The sequence below is a fragment of the Sus scrofa genome, chromosome 14 (assembly GCF_000003025.6).
Source record: "Sus scrofa isolate TJ Tabasco breed Duroc chromosome 14, Sscrofa11.1, whole genome shotgun sequence".
Lineage (NCBI taxonomy): Eukaryota > Metazoa > Chordata > Mammalia > Artiodactyla > Suidae > Sus > Sus scrofa.
This window is the reverse complement of record NC_010456.5, coordinates 20,152,232-20,176,660: the sequence shown is the minus strand read 5'-3', so window position 1 is coordinate 20,176,660 and position 24,429 is coordinate 20,152,232. Positions and strand designations below refer to the sequence as shown.

Below are 24,429 nucleotides of genomic sequence, written 5' to 3'. Positions count from 1 at the left end.
TGCTGCCTAAACATTTGATTTATTTGGGGATAAATACTAGTTAAAATGGAGGGTTAACAGAAAAGCCTTTCCTCTGGGAAGGAGGTACTAGTCTGTTTTGCAGTCATTCAATCACTTAACATCTTAGTGCCAACTATGCTGCAGGCACTTGGCACGAGATGCTAGAGATATAGACTTCAGGACACCACTCAGAGCACCAGCGAGCCCACACACTGCTGAGAGAACACTCTCCAAAAAGGCTAGAAACTACCACTACCTAGAACCTGCTTGTAATTGAGGCCGCAAGACTATAAAGCAGATGACAAAGCCTCAATGTGTGTTACAAAATGATGGAGAGTTAGCGGAGGACGTAAGCCACGACATCCAGCAAGGCACTTGCAGCTGGCTGGCTGGCCCCATAACTCTACACTTCTCTCCCTTGATCACCTCTCACTGCAGAAGCTTTTTTTTTTTGGTCTTTTTGCCATTTCTTGGGCCACTCCCGTGGCACATGGAGATTCCCAGGCTAGGGGTCAAATCAGAGCTGTAGCCGCTGGCCAACACCAGAGCCATAGCAACGCCAGATCTGAGCCGCGTCTGCAACCTATACCACAGCTCATGGCAACGCCGGATCCTTAACCCACTGAGCAAGGCCAGGGATCGAACCTGCAACCTCATGGTTCCTAGTCAGATTTGTTAAACACTGAGCCATGACAGGAACTCCTCACTGCAGAAGCTTTTGAAAAAAATCCCAGATTTCCTAATTCCCAGTCTCCCCTACAGTTAAATATGGTCACTGACCCCATTTTGGCCCACAAGATCTACAAGGAAATCTGAACAGAGATTCCTGAGACAGCACTGACTCATCTGGTCACAGGAAAAGAACCAAGGACAGAAATGCTATGCTGCCCTTTGTCCCTGCTTTCAGCACCTTTTGGATGCAGGCACCACCTGGGGTTGCAAAGTGTCATCTTGGGACAAGGTGACAGCATGAGGCTGAAAACCTTGTATTAAGGACGTCAGAGCAGAAATTAGAGCCGAGGCTGCCATCTACACCCTGTACACAGGACTGCCCATCTTTGAGAATTCCTATTAGGTGAGGCCATTAAATACTTTCCTCACTTAAACCAATGCTGGTCAGATTCTGAGTTATCTGCAGCAAAGAACAATTCAAATTGAGCCTCAAAGAAAGGCTTTCTTCCAGCAAAATGAGAAGTTAGACTATGGCAATACCAAGGGGAAAAGGCTGAATGCCAACACCTATCTTCATATATGAGACTGGAAAATTTCCATTAAAGGTATACAAACTACTTTAGCAACAGTAAGAAATAAAACAAACTTAGGAGGATAATAAATGTAGTCTGTAGGAAATAAAAACAAAAAAATGAAAGCAATTAGAAGTTGATAACTAGATAACCAAAAACAGAGAGCAATACATGAGTAACAGTAAATAAAAATGTATAACAGATACCCAAATACATAGTATCACAAGACTTTCTCAATGATAATATCAAAATTTTTTAATTTATAAATTTAATAATATAGGCGAAGGAGTAAAGTGTCTAATTATAATATTTAATATTATAATTTAATTATACATTTATTTACCTGGAAATACTGTTTTCTCTCCACTTTCCAGTGTTACAAAACATTTTTTTTTCTTTTTACGGCCACACCTGCAGCACATGGAAGTTCTCAGGCTAGTGGTCTAATTGAAGCCAAAACTACAGGCCTATGCCACAGCCAGAGCAATATCGGACTCCAGTTGCGTCTGCAACCTATACCATAGCTTGTTGCAATGCCAAATCCTTAACCCACTGAGTGAGGCCAGGTATCAAACCCACATCCTCACAAAGACTATGTCAGGTTCTTAACCCACTAAGCCACAACGGGAACTCCATTACAAAACAATTCTATCCAAATTTTCCACATCTTTCCTCAATATCACTGTCTTTTATTGATTCACTTATCAGTTTTTGTAATACACATGATCTTCGTTAGCTTTTAAGTTAACTGAAACAGAGTAGTTTTTAAATCTCTTATGTTGTCAGTGGAATTTTTTCCTATGTCCAAATTCCCATATGTATAATATTGAGACTTTAAAAAAATCATCCTAGTGAGTTTGCATGCATGACTGTCACAACATAACCATTACTGCCTTTGAAGATACTTTAGAAGACTTACAATGACATCTAATACCTGCAATTAGAAAATCAACACTGAATTTCTTTGATGCCCCCCCTTTTTTTTTTTAGGGCCGCTCCCATGGCATATGGAGGTGCCCAGGCTAGGGGTCGAATCGGAGCTGTAGCTGCCGACCTACGCCAGAGCCACAGCAAGGCAGGATTTGAGCCGCGCTTGCAACCTACACCACAGCTCATGGCAATGCCAGATCCTTAACCCACTGAGCAAGGCCAGGGATCGAACCCGCAACCTCATGGTTCCTAGTCGGATTTGTTAACCACTGCACCACGACGGGAACTCCCAGAATCAGTTTTTAAAAAAGGCATCAGGAGTTCCTGTTGTGGCGCAGTGGTTTACGAATCCGACTAGGAACCATGAGGTTGCGGGTTCGGTCCCTGCCCTCTCTCAGTGGGTTAAGGATCCGGCGTTGTTGTGAGCTGTGGTGTAGGTTGCAGACGTGGCTCGATCCCAAGCTGCTGTGGCTCTGTAGGTCGGTGGCTACAGCTCCGATTAGACCCCTAGCCTGGGAATCTCCATATGCCACGGGAGCAGCCTAAGAAATAGCAAAAAGGAGTTTCCGTCGTGGCGCAGTGGTTAACGAATCCGACTAGGAACCATGAGGCTGCGGGTTCGATCCCTGGCCTTGCTCAGTGGGTTAACGATCCGGCATTGCCGTGAGCTGTGGTGTAGGTTGCAGACGCGGCTCGGATCCCGCGTTGCTGTGGCTCTGGCGTAGGCCGGTGGCTACAGCTCTGATTCAACCCCTAGCCTGGGAACCTCCATATGCCGCGGGAGCGGCCCAAGAAATAGCAACAACAACAACAAAACAACAACAAAAAAGACAAAAAAAAAAAAAAAAAAAACTGATTCTGGGGTTCCTGTTGTGGTGTAGCAGAAATGAATCCAACTAGGAACCATGAGGTTGCAGGTTCAATCCCTGGCCTCGCTTGGTGAGTTAAAGATACGGTGTTGCCATGAGCTGTGGTGTAGGTTGCAGACATAGCTTGGATCCTGCATTTCTGTGGCTGTGGTGTAAGCCAGCAGCTATAGCTCTGATTCAACCCCTAGCTTAGGAACTTCCATATGCTGTGAGTACGGCCCTAAAAAGGAAAAAAAAAACAAAAAAAACTTATTCTGCCTGAGGACCTCCACAAGTACTCAAAAGTAACTCAGTGAGTCTTCGTCCCCAAAAGCATTTTGTTTTTTAATGTATTAAAAAAAAATGAGAGCACATCCTGTAACATGAGAGGCTTTACAAGAAAGAATTAGACTGTAAGCAAGACAACTTTCTGACAAACAAATTTTGGAATATTTTTCCTTATGTTAAGGTACATAGAGTTTTTTTTAAAAAATAGTGAAATGAAAACTTTTCCTGCAACAAAGAAAAACAAGGATTTGCAGGCAAAAAGGGTACAAATGTTCCAAGAGAAACAAGATCAGAATTATTAATACTTAAGTCATATTCTGGAATTTCAATCCTAAAAAAAGAATCCTTTGAGCATAAAGGTAATACAGCAAATTACCTTCAAGAAGAGGAGAAGCTTTATGCTGAACTCAAACTTTTCTATGGAAACATTCAATGCCAGAAGACATGATGTATTTAGAAGGGGAAACAGGAGTTCCCATCGTGGCACAGTGGTTAACGAATCCAACTAGAAACCATGAGGTTGTGGGTTTCATCCCTGGCCTCGCTCAGTGGGTTAAAGATCCAGTGTTGCCATAAGCTGTGGTGTAGGTCACAGATGCGGCTTGGATTTGGTGTTGCTGTGGCTCTGGCGTAGGCCGGCAGCTGTAGCTCCAGTTCAACCCCTAGGCCTGGGAACCTCCATATGCTGCAGGATCGGCTCTGGAAAAGGCAGTAAGACAAAAAAAAAGAAGGGGAAACAGGTCATCAAAGACACTTATTCACATATAAAAGCATCAACTAGACACTCTCGGAAATGAAAATATTAACTGCATTGAAGGAATACAGTATCCACAAGCTCTTTATTAAAAAAACTGATGAAATCCAACCAAGCAGGAGATAAATTTAAGTATCTCTGGAAAGGGAGTTCTCTGGAAAGATAAATTCAAGTATCTCTAAAGTATAAAAGAACTAACAATATGAATTAAATTTGTCTAAATATAGAACCAAGGCCAAACAACTCTAAGAATTATAACTTCAGAAGAAAGGATAAATTATTACTTCTACCATGGCAAATGAACAAAAAAATGGGAGAAATTTTAACTACACTAATTTCCTCATCCTTCATGGCAGACATTCAAAATAACATCAAATTGTCACTTTTTAAAGCAACTTGCCATTTTTAAAAACTGACACATTTAAAATGTTCACATATCTAAGTTATTTTTAATCATTTTAGAGAATAAATATTTGTGTTTTACAGCTCCCAAAAGCTCTATGAGAAACTAAAAGGTCCAAAGAGCTATGTGATTAAAATGAGAAGATGGTTCAGCTACGGCAGAAATAGGGACTGCAACTAAATGTACTGAATCACCAGATGATGTTACATCATATACATTTGAGAAGGAACTTATAAGCCAGGGCTGGAGAGCTAGTGAGACACAGGAACTTTCCTTTCTTAAGTCTAACAATTTCACTTCTAAAATACTGCCACAGCACAGAGACCAATGTCCAAGGATGCTGAGTGCAACACTGTCTGCATTAATGAAACACTAAATATAACCTAAGTATCCCTAGAAAATAAAACCAGCTATACAAACTGTGACAGGGCCACAAAGTAGCACAGACACTGAGACATCCTACAATTATTACAAGAAAGGTGTAAAAAACAGGACACATCAATACCCAGTGACATGGAAAGAAACCCATGAGATATGAAATGAAAAGAACAGAAGTAAGTACATACGTTCTTAAGTGTCTAAAGCTAGGAATTCCCGTTGTGGCTCAACAGGTTGAGAACCCGACTAGTAACCATGAGGATGCCTGGCCTCCCTCAGTGGGTTAAGGATGCAGCATTGCTGTGAGATGTGGTGTTGGTTGCAGATGCAGCTTGGATCAGGCATTACTGTGGCTGTGGTGTAGGCCGGCAGCTGCAGCTCTGATTCGAGCCCTAGCCTGGGAACCTCCATATGCCACAGGTGCAGTCCTTTAAAAAAAAAAAAAAAGTGACTAAAGCTATACATATAAGCTTGTTCCACAGAGTTACAGAAAATACAGTAAGGAATCAACGTGGAATTACTTACAGTGTTGACCCCTAGAGAATGAGAGTCGAATGGCAGAACAAAGAACCTGGGTTTATGCATGTCTGTCCTCTTGAATATGTTTACCATGAGTATTTACCCCTTTAAAATTAAATGTCAGCATAGCTGCACACTATGGTGTACGGAGTGACTGGCCAATGGAGACCTGCTGTGTAGCACGGGGAATTCTGCCCAGTGTTTTGTGATAATCTATGTGGGAAAAGAATCTGAAAAAGAATGGATGTGTGCGTATGCATGGCTGAGTCTCTTTGTTGTGCAGCAGAAATTAATCGTGACATTCTAAAGAAACTGTACTTCAATAATAATTTTAAAATGAAAATAAAATCAGCATTAAAAATTCAAAAAAAATTAAATGCAAGTAATAAACATAATCAAAGAATGTGCTACCCCTTCTGAATCATTTAGATATTTCTAGGTGAAGCACTTAACATAAATACAAAACATTTGATAGTGTATTTGCTACATACATTCAAACCTTTTACCTTGAAATACTAAAATCTTGGTGATGAAAGAGAAAAGAAACCAAAGGACAGGAGTTCCCGTCGTGGCGCAGTGGTTAACGAATCCGACTAGGAACCATGAGGTTGCGGGTTCGATCCCTGCCCTTGCTCAGTGGGTTAACGATCCGGCGTTGCCGTGAGCTGTGGTGTAGGTTGCAGACGCGGCTCGGATTCCGCGTTGCTGTGGCTCTGGCGTAGGCCGGTGGCTACAGCTCCGATTCAACCCCTAGCCTGGGAACCTCCATATGCCGCGGGAGCGGCCCAAGAAATAGCAACAATAACAACAACAACAACAACAACAACAACAAAAAAGTATCAAAAAAAAAAAAAAGAAACCAAAGGACAGAGGCTAGGAGAAAGAAAAAGAAATTCAAGGCCCTAGGAAGGAAGAGATGGTTAATATCGTACTCTTTCACATGAGATATAAAGCCTCACTTAGCTACCTTCATAAAATAAATAAACTGAGTACTTTATGACATTAAGGTGTTAGCTGATTCATGTATTTTTTTTTTAAATATGTCCTTCTTCAATAGGTAACAGGTTTATTTGGGAACAAGAACACCTTAATTCAGATGCTGAAATTGAAAGGTAATGAGACCCAGAAACAGCCATTTAAACTATCTTCTACTTTTTTTTTTTTTTTCTTTTTAGAGCCACACCCACAGCATATGGAAGTTCTCAGGCGAGGAGTCGAATTGGAGCTTTAGTCGCCAGCCACAGCTACAGCCACAGCAACTCAGGATCCAAGCTTACCACAGCTCACAGCAACGCTGGATCCTTAATCCACTGAGTGAGGCCAGGGTGGAACCCACAACCTCATGGATACTAGTCAGATCAATTTCTGCTGTGCCACAATGGGAACTCCTAAACTATCCTCTTTCAATCTAAATTATCATTTTATTTTGCAATTGACAGGGATTTATGATAATAATGGGGAGGATCACAATAGGACTGCAATAAACCACCCTGACCTGCCTTCAGAGAAGCTTTGTCTTACCTTAGTTCATGCACTACAAAACATGATGGTCTAAAAGAGTAATACTTTTTAATATTTTAAGAACTTGAAAACACTTTCAATATACCTTGATATTATAATAATGAAATATACAGGAGAACACCAAGAAGTAGGATACTTTCTAAGATCAGAACATTTTCTCAGTGGCTGTGGTGAAAGCACTTAAACAGAGCTTAGCTTTAAAAGGTATAAATGACTGCTCTGCCTTTGTGCAAACTCCTGCACTGACCACACTGTCTCTTTATAAGCAAATCTAGTGACAGTGAGCCAGCTGCAGGCTACACAGGGACAGCATGGTGTATTACTCCAGAATCAAGCCGACACACACACACATAGGTATTGAAGCAGAGATATGATATAATTTCCTTCCTGAGAAAAAGTCACAAAAATATCCTTAAAATGTAAGTATACAACAATTGTCATATGTCTTAGGAGTTCTTTTGAGCTCTCTTGCAAATTTTTCTGACCTTCAAATGATTCTCTATATTGGACAATATTTGGATGCTTCATGTTTGCCAAAACTGCAACTTCTCGCCTCGATTCTTCCCTTTCTTTATTGGACATCTTAAATAGAAGGAAAAAAGAAAACGGTAAATTACAACATAAAAGTCCATCAAAGAGAGAGCAGATAAAAATAATACTACCGGAGTTGTATTCGGACAACTAGGAACCATGAGGTTGTGGGTTCGATCCCTGGCCTTGCTCAGTGGGTTAAGGATCTGGCGTTGCTGTGAGCTGTGGTGTAGGCTGGCAGCTGTAGCTCTGATTAGACCCCTAGCCTGGGAAACTCCATATGTCACAGGTGCGGCCCTGAAAAGCAAAATAATAATAATAATAATAATAATAATAATAATAATAATAATACTACCAGGAAAGCACAGTCCAAATACTAAAATGCAGCCAGAAGTTAAAAAGAATGAGTTGGAAGAACAAATAAAAAACTTTAAAATGTTCAAACCAGATGAAATTACCAAGCAGTAGATGAAGTATCTTTTTTAAACACATAAGCATGAGCACACATCACAGAAAAAACTCTTGATTTACAGACTCTTCCAAAATGAATAGTTCTCTCTGCGATCACTGGCACTCTTATACTTTAGGTGATGCATTGCAATGTATTTTTTATTTTCTAACAGGCAGTCCTCTTGTAAGCAAGGTTCTACTTGAGTAATCAAAAAAAAAAAAATACACTTACCCTTGAGATGTTAATTTCTTTGATAACATATTGTCTGCCATCTTCTATAGATTTAACAAGAATAGCTTTTCCAAATGAACCTTCTCCAATCTTCTGCACCCTAACATACTTCTCCATGGTTCTTTTCTAAGGCATCTGAACAGAGAGGCTAGACATTAAAAAAAAAAAAAAAAAAAAAAAAAAGAGTAACAGTAATAGAGATAAAGCATGTCATCTACAACAATTTTAATGTTTAATTCAAATTCAAATTCCTCAATGATTTGCTTAATTAAAAAACATTAAATACTTACTGGAGGTTAAATAAACTTTATCTGAATTTTACTCATACAACTTAGAAATAGCTAAAAAGAGAAAATCAGTGACATTTCAACTTTATAAGAATCTTTTGTAAAGTCAAATACTGTATATACTTAATGTACATGGAGAAAGAAGCAAACTTTTTCCTCCATTAACTAATTAGCAGGATTACTCTATCTGCAAGCTTAATAAGACTACTTCCCAAAGTTATTTAACTAACACCCTCTTGTTAGACATTTAAGTTGTTTACAGTATTTGCTATTATAAAAAGATTTCAGATTAAATTTCTGTACATACATTTTATGTACTTATTATAAAGATTTCCGGGGGCATTCCCATTGTGGGAAACAAATCCGACTAGGAACCATGAGGTTGAAGGTTCGATCTCTGGCCTCATTCAGTGGGTTAAGGATCCGGCATTGCCATGAGCTGTGGTGTGGGTCACAGATGCAGCTCAGATCTAGCATTGCTCTGACTCTGGCATAGGCCGGTGGCAACAGCTCTGATTAGACCCCTATCCTGGGAACCTCCATATGCCACTGGTGTGGCCATAGAAAAGACAAAAAGACAAAAAAAAAAAAAAAAAAATCCTTAGCATAAATTTCAACGTCAACTCCCTATGCACATTAGAGAGTTCCCATGGTGGCTCAGCAGAAATGAATCCAACAAGTATCCATAAGGATGTAAGTTCTATCCGTGACCTTGCTCAGTGCGTCAGGGATACCGTGTTGCTGTGAACTGTGGTATGGATTGCAGACTCGGCTCGGCTCTCATGTTGCTGTTACTGCAGCTCACGGCAACACCAGATCCCCGACCCACTAAGCAAGGCCAGGGATCTAACCCACATCCTCATGGATACTAGTCAGATTCATTTCCCCTGAGCCATGAGGGGAACTCCCATAAGTAGTATCTCAACACTGGCTATTACTTATTAAAATCTTTGAGAGGCAATAAAGGGTAATAGTTAAAGAGCACTAAAACCCTGGGTCTCAATGCTAGCTTTAGCACTTATTTGTTAGGTGACCTTGGACAAGTTACTTAAGTGGCACAGTTTGTTCATCTGGGTGATGTGGATAATAGCATCTCTGACAGAACTGATGGGAGATCAGTCCATCTCAGGAATGTCCTGAGAACAGTGCTGGCAGACAGCAAGCATCATGTCACAATCTGTTGCTACTGTTACTACGTTTGGTAAGGGGAAATAGAGTCTCACTTTCATTTGAAGTGCTTTTGCTTACCAATGAACTTGAAAAATTCTTCCATGTTTATAAACTGCTCTATTTCTTTTCTGAACCATTCATTCGGGTTCTTGTCCATTTTTTACTGGGATAGTCCCCCTTATTTTTTTAAAAATGATATATTTATTTTTAGGCATACAGCAAAGTGTCTGTTTTATATATGTATAAATATATATAGGACATACATTCCTTTTCAGATTGTTCTCCATTATGGATTATTACAAGAGACTAACGATAGTTCCTCATGCCATACAGTATGTAACTGTAGTTTACCTAATATAGTAGTGTATATCTGTTAATCCGTACTCCTAATTTAACCCTCCCTCCCTTTTTCCCATTGGTAACCATAATTTTGTTTTCTATGTCTGTGAGTCAGTTTCTGTTCTGTAAATAAGTTTATCTGTATCATCTTTTTAGATTCCACATGTGATATCTTATGAGATTTGTCGTTCACTGTTCTGCCTTACTTCAATTAGTATAATAATCTCCATCTATGTTGCTGCAAATGGCAATATTCATCCTTTTTATGGTAATATTCCATTGAATATATTCACATCTTCATCCATTCACCTGCTAATGGACTTTTATGTTACTTCCCTGTCTTGGATCCTGTAAATAGTGCTGCTATGAACATTAGGATACATTATCATTTAAAATTAGAGGTTTCATATTATCTGGATATATACCCAGGAGTGAGACTGCAAGATCATATAGTAACTCCATTTTTAGTTTTCCTTAAAAGGAAACTCCACACTGTTCTCAATAGTGGCTGCATCAATTCACATTCCTACCAACAGGGTAGAAGAGCTCCCGTTTCTCCACACCCTCACCAGACATTATTATCTGTGGACTTTTTAATGATGGCCATTCTGACTTATGTGAGGTGGTACCACATTGTAGTTTTGATACGCATTTCACTAATAATCAGCGATGCTCAGCATGTTTTCATGTGCCATCTGTATGTCTTCCTTGGAGAAATGTCTGTTCAGGTCTTCCACTCATTTTTTGATTCGGTTGATCAGTTGCTTTCTGGGGTTTTTTTATATTGAGTTACATGAGGTGTTTGCACATTCTGGAAATTAAATCCTCGTCAGTTGCATGGTTTACAAGTATATTCTCCCAGTCCAAGGCATCTTTTTGTTTATGATTTCCTTTGCTTTGCAAAAGCTTATAAGTTTGATTTGGTCCCCTATGTTTATTTTCGCTTTTATGTCTTACTACCTTAGAAAAGTTTAAAAAAATATTGCAAAAATTTACATCAGAGAATGTCTTGCCTATGATCTCCTCTAGTTGTATGATGTCTTATGTTTAAGCCTGTATGCCACTTTGAGTTTACTTGGGTATGCTGTGAGGGACTGTTCTAACTTCACTGACTTACACGCAGCTGTCCAAGACCACTTGCTGGAGACCGTCATTTCCCCACTGCATATTCTTGCTTCTGGTCAAAGATGAACTGAGCATAGGTATGTGGGTTTTTTTTCCAGGCTCTCTACTCTGTTCAGACACATATGTCTGTTTTTTTTTGCCAATATGATATTATTTTGATTTGGAAGTATTATCTAAAATCTGAAAGATTTAGGCCCCTGGCTTTGTTCTTTTTCCTCAGACTGCTTTGGGAATTCTGGATCGTTTTTAGTTCCATATAAATTTTAGGATTATTTGTTCTAGCTCTATGAAAAATGTCATGGATACTTTGACAGAGATTGTATTAAATCTTTAGATTGCTTTGGGTAATATGGTCATTTTAACAATATTAATTTTTTGGAATTCCTGTCATGGCTCAGTGGTTAACAAATCCGACTAGGAACCATGAGGCTGCGGGTTCAATCACTGGCCTTGCTTAGTGGGTTAAGGATCCAGCATTGCCGTGAGCTATGGTGTAGACTGCAGACGTGGCTCAGATCCTGCATTGCTGTGGCTCTGGTGTAGGCCAGTGGCTACAGCTCTGATTGGACCCCTTGCCTGGGAACCTTCATATGCCACGGGAGTGGCCCAAGAAATGGCAAAAAGAAAAAAAAAAATTTTTTAACTAAAAAATATATAAAAAATAAACTGTGGAGTATCAGGGGCAAAAAAGGGGGAAAGTTCTCAACTAATGCCACGGGTGTAGGTCTAGAAAATGCAAAAAGACAAAAAAAATTAATTTTTTAATCCAAGATAGGATATATTTTCATTTATATGTATCATCACCAATTTCCTTATCAATTATGTTGATCAATATTTCCTTCATCCTTTAAGCACTATCTTTCACCTCCTTTGTTAGGTTTATTCCTAGGCATTTTAATTTTTTGACGTGACTTTAAACAGGATAATGAAAAGAAATGCAACATTAATCATGTATCCTGCTTCCCTGCTGAACTCATTTATTAGTTCTGATAGTTTATGTGTGACATCTTCAGAGTTTTCTATATAGAGTAACATATCACCTGCACACAATGACAGTTTTTTCTCTCCCCTCCCTTCCAATATGGATTGATTTTATTTCTTTTTCTTTTCTGGTTGCTGTGGCAAGAACTTACAATACTATTTCAAATAAAAGTGGTGACAGTGAGCATCCTTGTCTTGTTCCAGAATTTAGCAAGAGAGTTTTCAGCTTTACACCACTGAGTATAACGTTGGCTGTGGGTCTGCCATAAATGCCTTTTGTTAAGATATGATCCTCCATACCTTTTTTTTTTCTTTTTAGGGCTGCACCCACGGCATACAGAGGGAGGTTCCAGGCTAAGTGTCCAATAGGACTACAGCTGTCAGCCTAGACCACAGCCACAGCAACATGGGATCCGGGCCATGTCTGGAACCTACACCACAGCTCAAGGCAACACCAGATCCTTAACCCACTGAGCAAGGCCAGGGATCGAACCCGCAACCTCATGGTTCCTAGTGAGATTCTTTTCTGCTGTGCCAAGACGGGAACTCCACCCCATACCCATTTTAGCAAGAGTTTTTGTCAGGAATGGATGCTGAATTTTATTAAATGCTTTATCTACATCAACTGGAGTCATCAGGTGGTTTTCTTTTGTTGAGTGTGTATCATACAGATTGATCTGCATATGTTGAGCAATCCTGGTCTAAAATGAACCAACTTGATTACGGTGTATGATACCATTTAACGTATTGCTGAATTTAGTTTGCTAATATTTTGTTGAGGCTTTCTGCACCTATAGTCATCAAAGACATCAACCTATATATTATTTTTTGGTAGTATCTTTGGTTTTGGTGTCAACATGATAGTGGCTTCAGAATTACTTTGGGAATGTTCCCTCCTCTTCAATCTTTTGGAATAGTTTGACAAGGATCAATATAAATTCTTCCTGTTTGTGTAGTAGAATTCCACAGTGAAGCCATCAGATTCTGAACTTTTGTTTGCAGAGAGTTGTTTTAATAACAGATTCTATTTCACGTCTAGTGTTCTTTCTGTTCAAATTATTTGATTCCTCTTAATTTGGCGAGCTGTATGTTTCTAGAAATTTGTCCATTTCTTCTAGGTTGTGCATTTTGTTGTCATATAGCTGTCCAAGCATTTTCTTGTGATTTTCTGTATTTCTGCAGTATTGGTTATTACTCAAGTTTCTTATTTTATTTATTTGGGTTCTCTATCTTTTCTTCTTGGTGAGCTTGGCCAGAAGTCTGTCGATTTTGGTTTAATCCTATCAAAAAACCAGCTCTTGTTTTTATTGATTTTTTCTTATTTTTTAATCTCTATTTTATTTATTTCATCTCTGATCCTTATTATTTCATTCCTTTGCATAAAATACCTTTTTCTATCTCCTTCATTTCTTCAGCCACACCTGCAGCATGCAGTCCAGAGCCAGGAATCAAACCCACACCACAGCAGTGACCTGAGCCATAGCAGTGAAAATGTGAGATTCTTAACCTGCGGGCCACCTGGGAACTCCATCCATCCTGTCACTTTCAACCTATGTGTGTCCTTAGCCCTAAAGTCGGTCTCTCATAGGCAGCACATTGCAGGTTTTTACTTCATATCCATTCTGCCACTCTACATTTTTGACTGAAGCCTTTAATCCATTGGCATCTACAGTATTTATTGATAAGGATCTATTTCTAGCAATTTTAAACCCTATTTTCCACTTTTTGTATTTCTTTGTTATTCCTTTCTTAAATTTGTTTTTCCTTTTGCAGTTTGAGAGTTTTCTTTTGTATTATGCTTGAGTTTTTTGTTGTTGTTGTTGTTGTGAATCCACTCTATGTTTTTGATTTGTGGTTACCCTGGCTTTCAAGTTAACTCATCACTATACCTACTTACTTTACACTAGTAGTCATATAAGCTCAAACACATTCTAAATGATCTATATTTTCTTACTTCCCTCCCGCTCATTTTGTGTTTCTCATGTTCTATTCCTTATCTTCATGTTTATCCTTTTGCTGTTCATTTTAGTTAAAACTGCTTTCATATAGTTTTTTATTATTTTTTAATCAATGCACTTATCTTCATTTTATACATTTGTCTTTCCTATTATGATTTTCCCTTTCCCATAGATTGTTGCTTCTTTTCTATTTAAAGATAACCTTTCAGGGAGTTCCCGTCATGGTGGAGTGGTTAACGAATCCGATTAAGAACCACGAGGTTGTGGGTTCGGTCCCTGCCCTTGCTCAGTGGGTTAAAGGATCTGGCGTTGCTGTGAGCTGTGGTGTAGGCTGCAGACGTGGCTCGGATCCCACGTTGCTGTGGCTCTGGCGTAGGCTGGTGGCTACAGCTCCGATTGGACCCCTAGCCTGAGAACCTCCATATGCCGCAGGAGCAGCCCAAGAAATGGCAAAAAGACAAAAAAAAAAAAAAAAAAAAGATAACCTTTCAATATTTTTCTGGGTATGGACTTAATATTGTGGAATTCTTTCAGCTTTTATGCCTGAGAAATTCTTTTTTCTTCTCTTTTCAGCCACCTCACAGCATATAGAGTTCCTGGGCAAGGGATCAGATCTGATCCGCAGTTGCAGACCTGAGTCGCAGCTACAGCAACACCAGATCCTTAACACACTATGCCAGGGTGGGGATCAAACCTGCATCGCAGTGCTCCCAAGATGCCACTAATCCCACCTGCCACCCAGTGTGCATGCCCACAAAGTTCACTGTCACTAGTGCTGTCCTTGGGGACCACCTCCACTGCAGGAGTGTGAGCAATCAGCTTGGACATCCCCCAGGCATGCACATGCAGTCTCAGAACTCACCAGCACAAAAGTCCACCACAGCCACATCCCTTCACCCACTGTGGGAGTGCTGATAGATTTAATCCCCACCTCTGCATGTGCACACCCAAAAAAGTCACAAAACACATGGCAGCCAGAGCCATGTTCCACTGTAACTATACACTTCCCCCTTTGCATGCTGACGACAGGGCTCCTAAGGCAGACCTGCACTCCATCTGGTGCACATCCCCAGCTGTGGCCTGGGTCCCACTCCAGGCCCTTCTGGCTGTCTCCTTGCACCCAGAGGGATCCCAGGATCCCTCTGCTGAAGCCTGAGTATCAACACCAGCGTCAGGGGCTGGGAAGGGCAGTGATGTGACAAGAACTGTCTGTTTCTCTCTCTCTACCCTGCAGGACTGCAAGCCAACTCCACACTGTCCTCTCAAGCCTCTCAAGCTCTCCTACCTGTCCTGGTGGACCTTCTAGCTGGTGAGGGAGGTTCCCAAAGTGAGGGAACCTTTCTCCTTTCAGAGCTCCTTCCAGGAGGCAAGTCCCATCTACCTTTTCCCTTTTTCCTACCCGTTCACATGGAAACGTTTCCTGCAGCTTTATATGAGCTCTTCTGCCAGCTTTCAATAGGTATTCTGTGAGAACTGTTCCACATATAGATGTATTTTTTAACGTTATTTGTGGGAGGAGGTGAGCTCCACATCCCTCTGCCATCTCCAAGTTCATTCTCTTTTTATTAGTTTGTAAAGCTTCTTCTTTAATGACGATGTTAGCTAACCCTTCCTCAAGACAGTTTTTTTTGGCTTATATGTCAAATGCCTTTCAATTTTATTGAAATATAAAAGTTTATTTTTTATATATACTTTTTTTATTTTTTGTCTTTTTGCATTTTCTCGGGCCGCACCCACGGCATATGGAGGTTCCCAGGCTAGGGATCTAATTGGAGCTGTAGCCACTGGCCTACGCCAGAGCCACAGCAACTCGGGATCCGAGCCGCGTCTGCGACCTACACCACAGCGCACAGCAACACCAGATCTGTAACCCACTGAGGAAGGCCAGGGATCGAACCCACAACCTCATGGTTCCTAGTTGGATTTGTTAACTACTGAGCCACAACGGGAACTCCTAAAAGTTTATTTTGATATGAAGAAATGTATTAATTTTTTTCTTCTACTTCTGCCACTGGTATCATACTTAGACCTTTACCACACCAGATACCATAATATACTTGATTACCGTCATCAGTAGCTTTAGCAATAGTGATTTCAGGAGAGTGGTGGAGATGGAAGTCAGAGTACAATATGCTAGGTAGTGAAAGTGTTAAAAAAAAGGGGGGGAAAGGGGAGGAAGATAGATGGCAAGAGAGAGAGGGAGAGGAAAAAGTGTTACAAAAGCAATCATTAGCACTGCCTACGGGCAAGATCCCACACATGGTGAAGATACATGAATTCACAATGTTAATCTAAAAATAAATATTTAGTTCAGGGGGTGTGGCTAAGATGACAGTAAGAAGACCATGAGCTCACCTCCTTCCTCAAGCACACCAAAATTACAACTATTTAAAGAAAAACTATCTATAAACATAACCAGAAGACTAGCAGAAAAGATTTTTCACAACTGAAGATACAAAGAAGGAACCTCAAGGGATGAGTAGGAGTGGTGAAGACCCACACCCATGCATAGGTGACCCCCCAAACAGGAAGGTAATCACAAATGCAGAGGTTCTCCCTAAGGAGTGAGGGGTTCAAGTCCCACATGGGGATCCCCAACCTGGGGCTCTTGCACCAGGAAGATGAGCCCCCAGGACATTTTGCTTTGGAGGCCAGCAGGGCTTGTATACAATAGAGCCAGAGGGCCACAGAAAACAGACTCTGCTTTTATAGGGCACACATAAACTCTCACCCACTGTTGAACACAGCTCTGAGAGGCAATCATTTGAAAGAAGCCTGGATCAAACCACCTGGAGATCTTAGAAAGCCTCCCAGAGAGGTGGGAGGGCCACTGGGACACCCCCTGGGGACACAGATGCTGGCAGCAGCCATTTTTGGAAGTCCATTCTTCCACAAGGACACTGATAGTGGCAAGAGCCAGCTGATGTCCTCCCTCAAGCCTATTAGCACCAGGGTCTTACTAACCTACTAATGGGATGGAAACAGCCCTGGAGACCACCTACAGGGCATCTTTAGCCAGGCACACTGGTACTCAGCACCACCCACCAGTGGCAGCGACCAGTTGGCAGCACCTGGCAATCAACCAGGCCACAGGCCAGCCCCACCTACCAGCATGGCCACAGCAGTTTGCCCCACCAAAACAGAAGGACCAACAGAAGGTGCACTCCTAGAGCAAACAGCTCTGGTTACCAAAGAGGAGTGTGCCACTGGGTCCTACAGGACATCTCCTACAAAAGGCCACTTGTCTAATATTAGGAAAGATAATTGACCTGCCTACTTCATAAATATAAAAACAGAGGATTTCTCATTGTGGCTCAGTGGTTAACACAGACGACTGGTATCCATGAAGACACATGTTCAATCCCTGGCCTCACTCAGTGGATAAGGAATCTGCGTTGCTGTGAGCTGTGGTGCAGGTCGCAGATGCAACTCAGATCCCGAGTTGCTGTGTCAGTGGCGTAGGCCAGCAGCTACAGCGCCAATAAGACGTCTAGCCTGGGAATCTCCATATGCTGTGGGTATGGCCCTAAAAAAGACAGAAAAATAAATAAATAAACAAAGACAGAGATTTAGGCAAAAAGAGGAGTTAAGAGGAATACGCAACATAGGAGGACACAAGACAAAACTCCAGAAAGTCTAAGCAAAATGGAGATAATCAATCCACCCAATAAAGAGTTCAGGGTAATGATCATAAAGACACTCAATAAATTCAGAACAGAAATGGATGAGAAGTCTGATAAGGAGCTAAAAAAGCATAAGGAAAAACCAAACAGACATGAGGAATACAATCTCTGAAATAAAAAAATACACTAGAATGCATAAAGAAAAAAATCAGATGATACAGAGGAACTGATCAGCACACTGTAAGACAGAGTAGTGCAAATCACTCAAGCTGAACAGAAAAAAATGAAAAAGAATTCAAAAAAATGAAGATAGTTTAAGAGATTGCTGGAACATCAATCATGTAACATTAGCATTACAGAGGGGCCAGAAAGAGAAGAGACAGAGAAAGGGGAAGACAGCTTATTTGAAGGAATAATAGCTGAACATTTATCTAACCTGGGAAAAAAAAAAACAAAAAAACACATGCACATTCAAGAAATAGAGTCACAAACAAGATAACCTCAAAGAGGTCCACAGCCATAAAACATTAAAAGAAAATGGCAAAAACTTCACAGATAAAGACAGAATCTTAAAAGCAGCAAAAGGAAAGCAACTAGTCCAGATGATTTTTCAGGAGAAACTTTGCAAGTGAGAAGGGAATGGCATGATACACTTAGAGCGATGAAAGGAAAAAACTACAACCAAAAATATTCTAGTTGGCAAGACTATCATTTAGATTTGAAGGAGATAAAGAGTTTTACAGGGAGTTCCCATCATGGTGCAGCAGAAACAAATCCGACTAGGAACCATGAGGTTTCAGGTCTGATCCCTGGCTTCGCTCAGTGGGTTAAGCAGCCCTCATTGACATGAGCTGTAGTGCAGGTCACAGACATGGCTCAGATCCCATATTGCTGTGACTGGTGTAGGCCAGCAGCTGTAGCTCCAACTGGACCCCTAGCCTGGCAACCTCTATATGCCACGAGAGCAGCCTAAAAACCAAAAAAATAAAAAAAATGAAAAAGAGTTTTACAAGCAAGCAAAAGTGAAAAGAGTTCAGCTAAACTGACTTTACAAGAAAGGTACAAAAGAAAAGGCCATAACTAGAAATATGAAAATCATAAAAGGAAAAGTATCATTTGTATAAGTAAACATACAGTAAAAGTAGCAGATCAAACACTTATAAAACTAGTAGGAAGATTAAAAAGAAAAGTCATAAAATTATCTATATCCACAATAAGTAGTTAACAGATATGTTAAAAAAAAGATATGAAAAAATGAAGACAAAAACATTAAACATAGGGGACTGGTAAGTAAAAATGCAAAGTTATTAGAATGAAGTCAAATTTAAGAGATCACTGACTTAAAATAATCATACACACACACAGAAGGAGAGAGAGGGGAGAAAGATGAATTCCATGGTAACCACAAACCAAACCTATAATAGACAGATACACAAAAAAGAGAAAGGATTCCAACATAACATTACAGATAGCCATCAAATCACAAGAGAAAAGGAAGCTCCCATGTGGCACAACAGGTTAAGGATCTGGCATTGCCACAGTGTCATAGCTGTGGCACAAGTTTGATCCCTGGCCCAGGAACTTCCACATGCCATGGGTACAGCAAAAATAACAATCACAAAGGAAGAGAGCAAAAAAAGAGAAAAAAAGGAACAAAAAAAAACTAAAAAAAAAAAGAAAACAACTAACAAAATGATAATAAGTACACCTGTCAATAACTACCTTAAATGCAAATGGACTGAATGCTCTAATCAAAAGACACAGCATGTATGCTGCCTTACATGAGAGTCACTTCAAAGTTAAGACATACACAGAAAGTGAGAGGATGGAAAAAGGTACTCTATGCAAAGGGAAATAAAAGGAAAGATGGGGTAGCAATATTTACAGAGGACAAAATAGACTTTAAAACAAAGACTATAACAACACACAAAGAATAAGATTAAATAATGATAAACAGATCAATCTAACTAGAAGACACAACTGTAAATATATATGCATCTAACAGGGTAGCACCTATATATACACAAACAGCAAAAATTAATAAACATAAAAGAAGAACTTGAGTGTAACACAGTATTAATGGAGGATTTTAATACTCCACTTATACAAATGGACAGCTCATCCAGACAGAAAACCTATAAGGAATCACTGGCCTTAATGACACATTAGATCAAAAATATATATACATATATAGAATATTCCATCCAAAAGCAGAAAAACATACATTCTCTTCAAGTGCACATGGATCATTCTCCAGGTTAGATCATGTGTTAGGTGACAAAATGAGTCTCAATAAATTTAAAAAGGGTGAAATCATATCAAGCATCTTGTCTGATCACAATGGTATGAGATTAAAAATCAACTGCAAGAAGAAAACTGCAAAAAAAAAAAGTCAAACATGTGGAGGCTAAACAATGTTACTAAACACCTAACAGGTCAATGACAAACTAGAGAAGAAATCAAAAAAAAATACCTGGAGACAAATGAAAACAAAAACACAATGATCCAAATCTGAGAGACAGCAAAAGCAGTTCTAAAAGGGAAGTTTATCGCAATAAAAGACTACCTCAGGAAGCCAGAAAACTCTCAAATAAACCATCTTAACCTTAAACCAAAAGGAACTGCAAAAAGAACAAAACCCAAAGTTAGCACAAGGAAAGAAATTATAAAGATCAGAGCAGAAATAAATGAAATAGAGACTAAAAAAGAAAAAAGAAAAGACCAATAAAACTAAGAGTTGGTTCTTTGAAGAAATAAAACTGCTAAACCTCTAGCAAGAAAAGAGGGGGGACACAAATACGAAGTCTGAAATGAAAGAGAAGTTACAACCAACACCACAGAATACAAAGGATCATAAGAGATTACTGTGCTTAATTATACACAAATAAAAGGTCAACCTAAAAGAAATGGATAAATTACTAAAAATGCACCATGTCTCAAGACTGACACAGGAAGAAAAAAAGGATGAACAGACTAATTATTAATAATTAAACTGAACCACTAATCAAGGAAGAATTAACACCTATCCTTCTCAAACTATCCAAAAACCTGAAGAGGAAGGAACACTTCTGAACTCATTCTACAAGGCCAACATCACCTTGATACCAAAATCAAAGACACCACAAAAAAAGGAAAACATCACGTTAAGGGCCAATATCACTGATGATTGCAGGTTTGACCCCCCAGCATAGCACAGTGGGTTCAAAAATCCAGCAATGCCACAGCTGTGGTGTAGGTCACAACTGTGGCTTGGAACTGATCCCTGGCCAGGAATGGCCAAAAATGAAAAAAAAAAAAATCCTCAACAAAATATAGGCAAATCAAACTCAAACACACATTAAATGGATCATATACAATGATCAAGTAGGATTTACACCAGGGATGCAAGGAGGGTGCAATACCTGCAAATCAATATGATACATCTTTTAAAAAATCAAATAAAAAATATGATTATCTCAACAGATGTAGAAAAAGCTTCTAGCAATATTCAACATCCATCTAGATAATACTCAACAAAATGAGTATAAAGGGAAGAAACTCAACATAATAAAGGTCATATTTGACAATGTACAGCCAACATTATACTCAATGGTGAAAAGCTGAAAGCATTTCCTTTATGATCAGGAACAAGAAAAGGATGCCAACTTTGCCGCTCTTATTCAACATAATATTGGAAGTTGAATCAAAGCAATTGCTAGTTTCGCTAGTCAAAGCAATATACAAGATGAAATAAAAGGACTCCAAACTGGAAAGGAAGAAGCAAAACCATCACTGTTTGCAGATGGAATGACACTATATATTGAATATACTACAGATACCACCAAAAAGCTACTAAAACTAATAAATGAATTCAACAAAGGTGAAGGATACAAAATTAATATACAGAAATCTGCTGTATTTCTATATACTAACAATGAACTATCAGAGGAAAACAATCCCATTTACAATTGCATCAAAAAGAATAAAATACCTGGGAATAAATATGACTAAGGAGGTAAAAGACCTGTATTTGGAAAACTATAAGACAATGATGAAAGAAACCTAAGATGACACACACAAATATAAAGATATACATACCATGCTCATTAATATTGTTAAAATGACCCTACTGCCACAGGCAATCCTCAGGTTGAATGTAATCCCTATCAAAATATCAAGGCATTTTTTAAAGAACTAGAACAAATAATTCTAAAATTTATATGGACATATAAGTAACCCCAAATAGCCAAAACAATCTTGAGAAAGAAGAAAAAAGCTAGAGGGGAGTACTCTTGTGGTGCAGCAGGTTAAGGATCCAGCACTGTCACTGAGCAGTTTGGGTCACTGCTATGGTGCAGGTTAGATACCTGGCCTGAGAACTTCTGCATGCCACAGGTATGGCCAAAAAGAAAAAGAAAGAAAGAAAGAAAGCACAATCAATGGAAAAAAACAGACAGTCAGAAATAAACTTACATTAATATGGACAATTAATCTAAGAAGAAAAGAAGAATATACAATGGGGCAAGTTAGACTCTTCAATAAATGTTGCTGGGAAAAATGGACGGCCACATGCAAAACAATCAAACTGGGCTACTTTCTCACACATTTGGAACAATATCCAACTAAAAAAGTTTTGTACAACAAAGGAAACTATCAACAAAACAATAAGGCAAGCTGCTGAATGGGAGATATCCACAAACAATATATCTGATAAGAAAAATGGCAAAATATAACTTATGAGGAGTTAATACCTAGGAGTTAACACCTAAAATATACAAAGAACTCATACAACTAGACATAAAAAAAAAAGAAAAAGAAAAGAAAAACCCAATTAAAAAAATAGGCTTAGCCCCTGAATAGGCATTTTTCCAAACAAGGCATACAAATAGCCAACAGACACATGAAAACACGCTCAACTTCACTAATCATCAGGGAAATGCAAATCAAAACCACAATGAGATATCACCTCACACCTGTCAGAATGGCTATTACCAAAAACAACATATAACAAATGTTGGAGAGGATGTGGGGAAAAGAGAATCTTTGTGCACTCTTGGTGAGAATGTAAATTGGTATAGATACTATGGAAAATGATATGGAGGTCCCTCAAGTAATTAAAAACACAACTACCACATAATTCAGCTATTCCACTTCTAGATATTTGTCTGAAGCAAACAAAAATACCAGTTCAAATAGATGTATGTGGCCCAATGCAGCTGTTTACAATAGTCAAGATATGGAAGCACTCTAAGTGTCCATCAATAGATGAATGGATAAAAAAGATGTGGTATATGTATGCAATGGAATATTGGCCATAAAAAAGAATGAAATCTTGCAGCAATATGGATGGAACTAGAGGGTATCATGCTGAGTGAAGAAAGTCAGACAGAGAAAGGCAAGTACCATATGATTTCGCCTAGGCAAGGAATGTGTAGAAGAAAACAAATGAAGAAATTTAACAAAAGAGAAAGGGACTCAGATACAGGGAACAAACTGGTGGTTCCTGGATCAGTGGTGGGGGATGAGAGAAATAGGTTAGGGAGATTAGGTTAGTTATAAAACAACAAATCATGAGGATATAAAGTACAGCATAGGGAATACAGTCAACAGTATTTTAATAACTTTATATGGTGACAGACAGTAATTAGATTATCAAGATAATGTATACAATATTGAATCACTATGTTGTACACCTGAAACTAATGTAATAGTGTCTGTCAACTATACTTCAATAAAAAATAGACTATAAATAAATAATCTGAAAAATACCCATTCACCTAACTTGCTCCCTTCTATTTCTATTCCATACCAAGCAGGCTCTCCATGTATAATTCCCTTCTAAGAGAAAATGGGCTTGTCATGAAGACTCTATCAAAATTTATGTGACAGTTTACTATATCTTTCATTGTAAATTAACAAATCCAAGTTCTCATTTCACCCATTATTACTAAATTTAATTTATTTTGCCTCTAAAATATTGATCCAGTCTCCGTAAATGACAGTTCATATCCTGGGTCTGTAAGACTTAAAGGCCGGAACTCTGCCTGTGGTAAAATCAACAGGATGATTATGCTTTTTAGAAATTTGTGGCAAAGAGCCTCTTCTACCTTAGGAAACTTTTCTATTTCAATAGTTCTGTAAGAAATGACAAGGCTTTTAGCAAATTTAAGAGAAACAAGAAAGTAACTATTATGACAGCACTACAGCTTTACTAGTGAGTTAAAGAAGAAAAGTCATTGCAAACACACTTTCAAGCCCAAGTCTGGTCAACTGGCATAATACAATAGCTACCTGGGTATCAGCCAGAATTTAATGATTTCTCCAGGACATCTTATTACATTACTATGATATTTAGCAAAAAATATAAACTCATCTTAGAAAACTAAATTTCATAAATTGAATTACATTAAATAATAACCATAAATAATGACATTATTTCCCAATCATCATTATTCTATGACTTTTGCAGAAAAAGAAAGACAAAATTAGTCCATTTGGCCCTCCCTCAAAATACTGCCAATTCCTTCTGAGGGACCACCTAACAAAATGGAGGCCCCCAGGGTCCTAGCACTGCAGCCCACTGTCCACCACTGACTAGCAGTGTGTTCTGACACCTCAGAAGAGTGCAGAAGGATCTACTGCTCTGGAAGTGAAGAAGGATGTCTCTCATTGCCACCAAATCATCTCCAGGGCAGACATCTTTCTGAAGACTACACTAGACTACACTGCAACATAAGAAGTGAAAGAGAAAACATGAAAAGACAGATTATTTCAGGGCCTTACAATATATCTAACAGAGTTACTTCCCAGACCAGAGACTTCCCAGCTGAACTACAATCCTAAGAGATCTTTCAAACCAAATCAAATAA

The 24,429-nt window shown here is 39.1% G+C and overlaps 1 protein-coding gene across 22 annotated transcripts in view; it reads right to left on the bottom strand.

The window, feature by feature from the left end:
• The window catches only part of NEK1 (NIMA related kinase 1), a 187,618-nt gene that overhangs the window by 155,588 nt on the left and 7,601 nt on the right, over positions 1–24,429 (bottom strand). For 18 of the 22 annotated variants that reach the window (XM_013982714.2, XM_021072842.1, XM_021072846.1 and 15 more), the window contains 2 exons: positions 8,099–8,246; positions 7,371–7,467 (listed from right to left, as the gene is read on the bottom strand). In XM_013982714.2, coding sequence (XP_013838168.1) covers positions 7,371–7,467; positions 8,099–8,215 — 214 coding nt within the window. In that variant the 5' untranslated portion in view covers positions 8,216–8,246. The remainder of the gene's footprint in view (positions 1–7,370; positions 7,468–8,098; positions 8,247–24,429) is intronic. The other 4 variants (XM_021072840.1, XM_013982715.2, XM_021072850.1 and 1 more) reach the window with 1 other exon arrangement.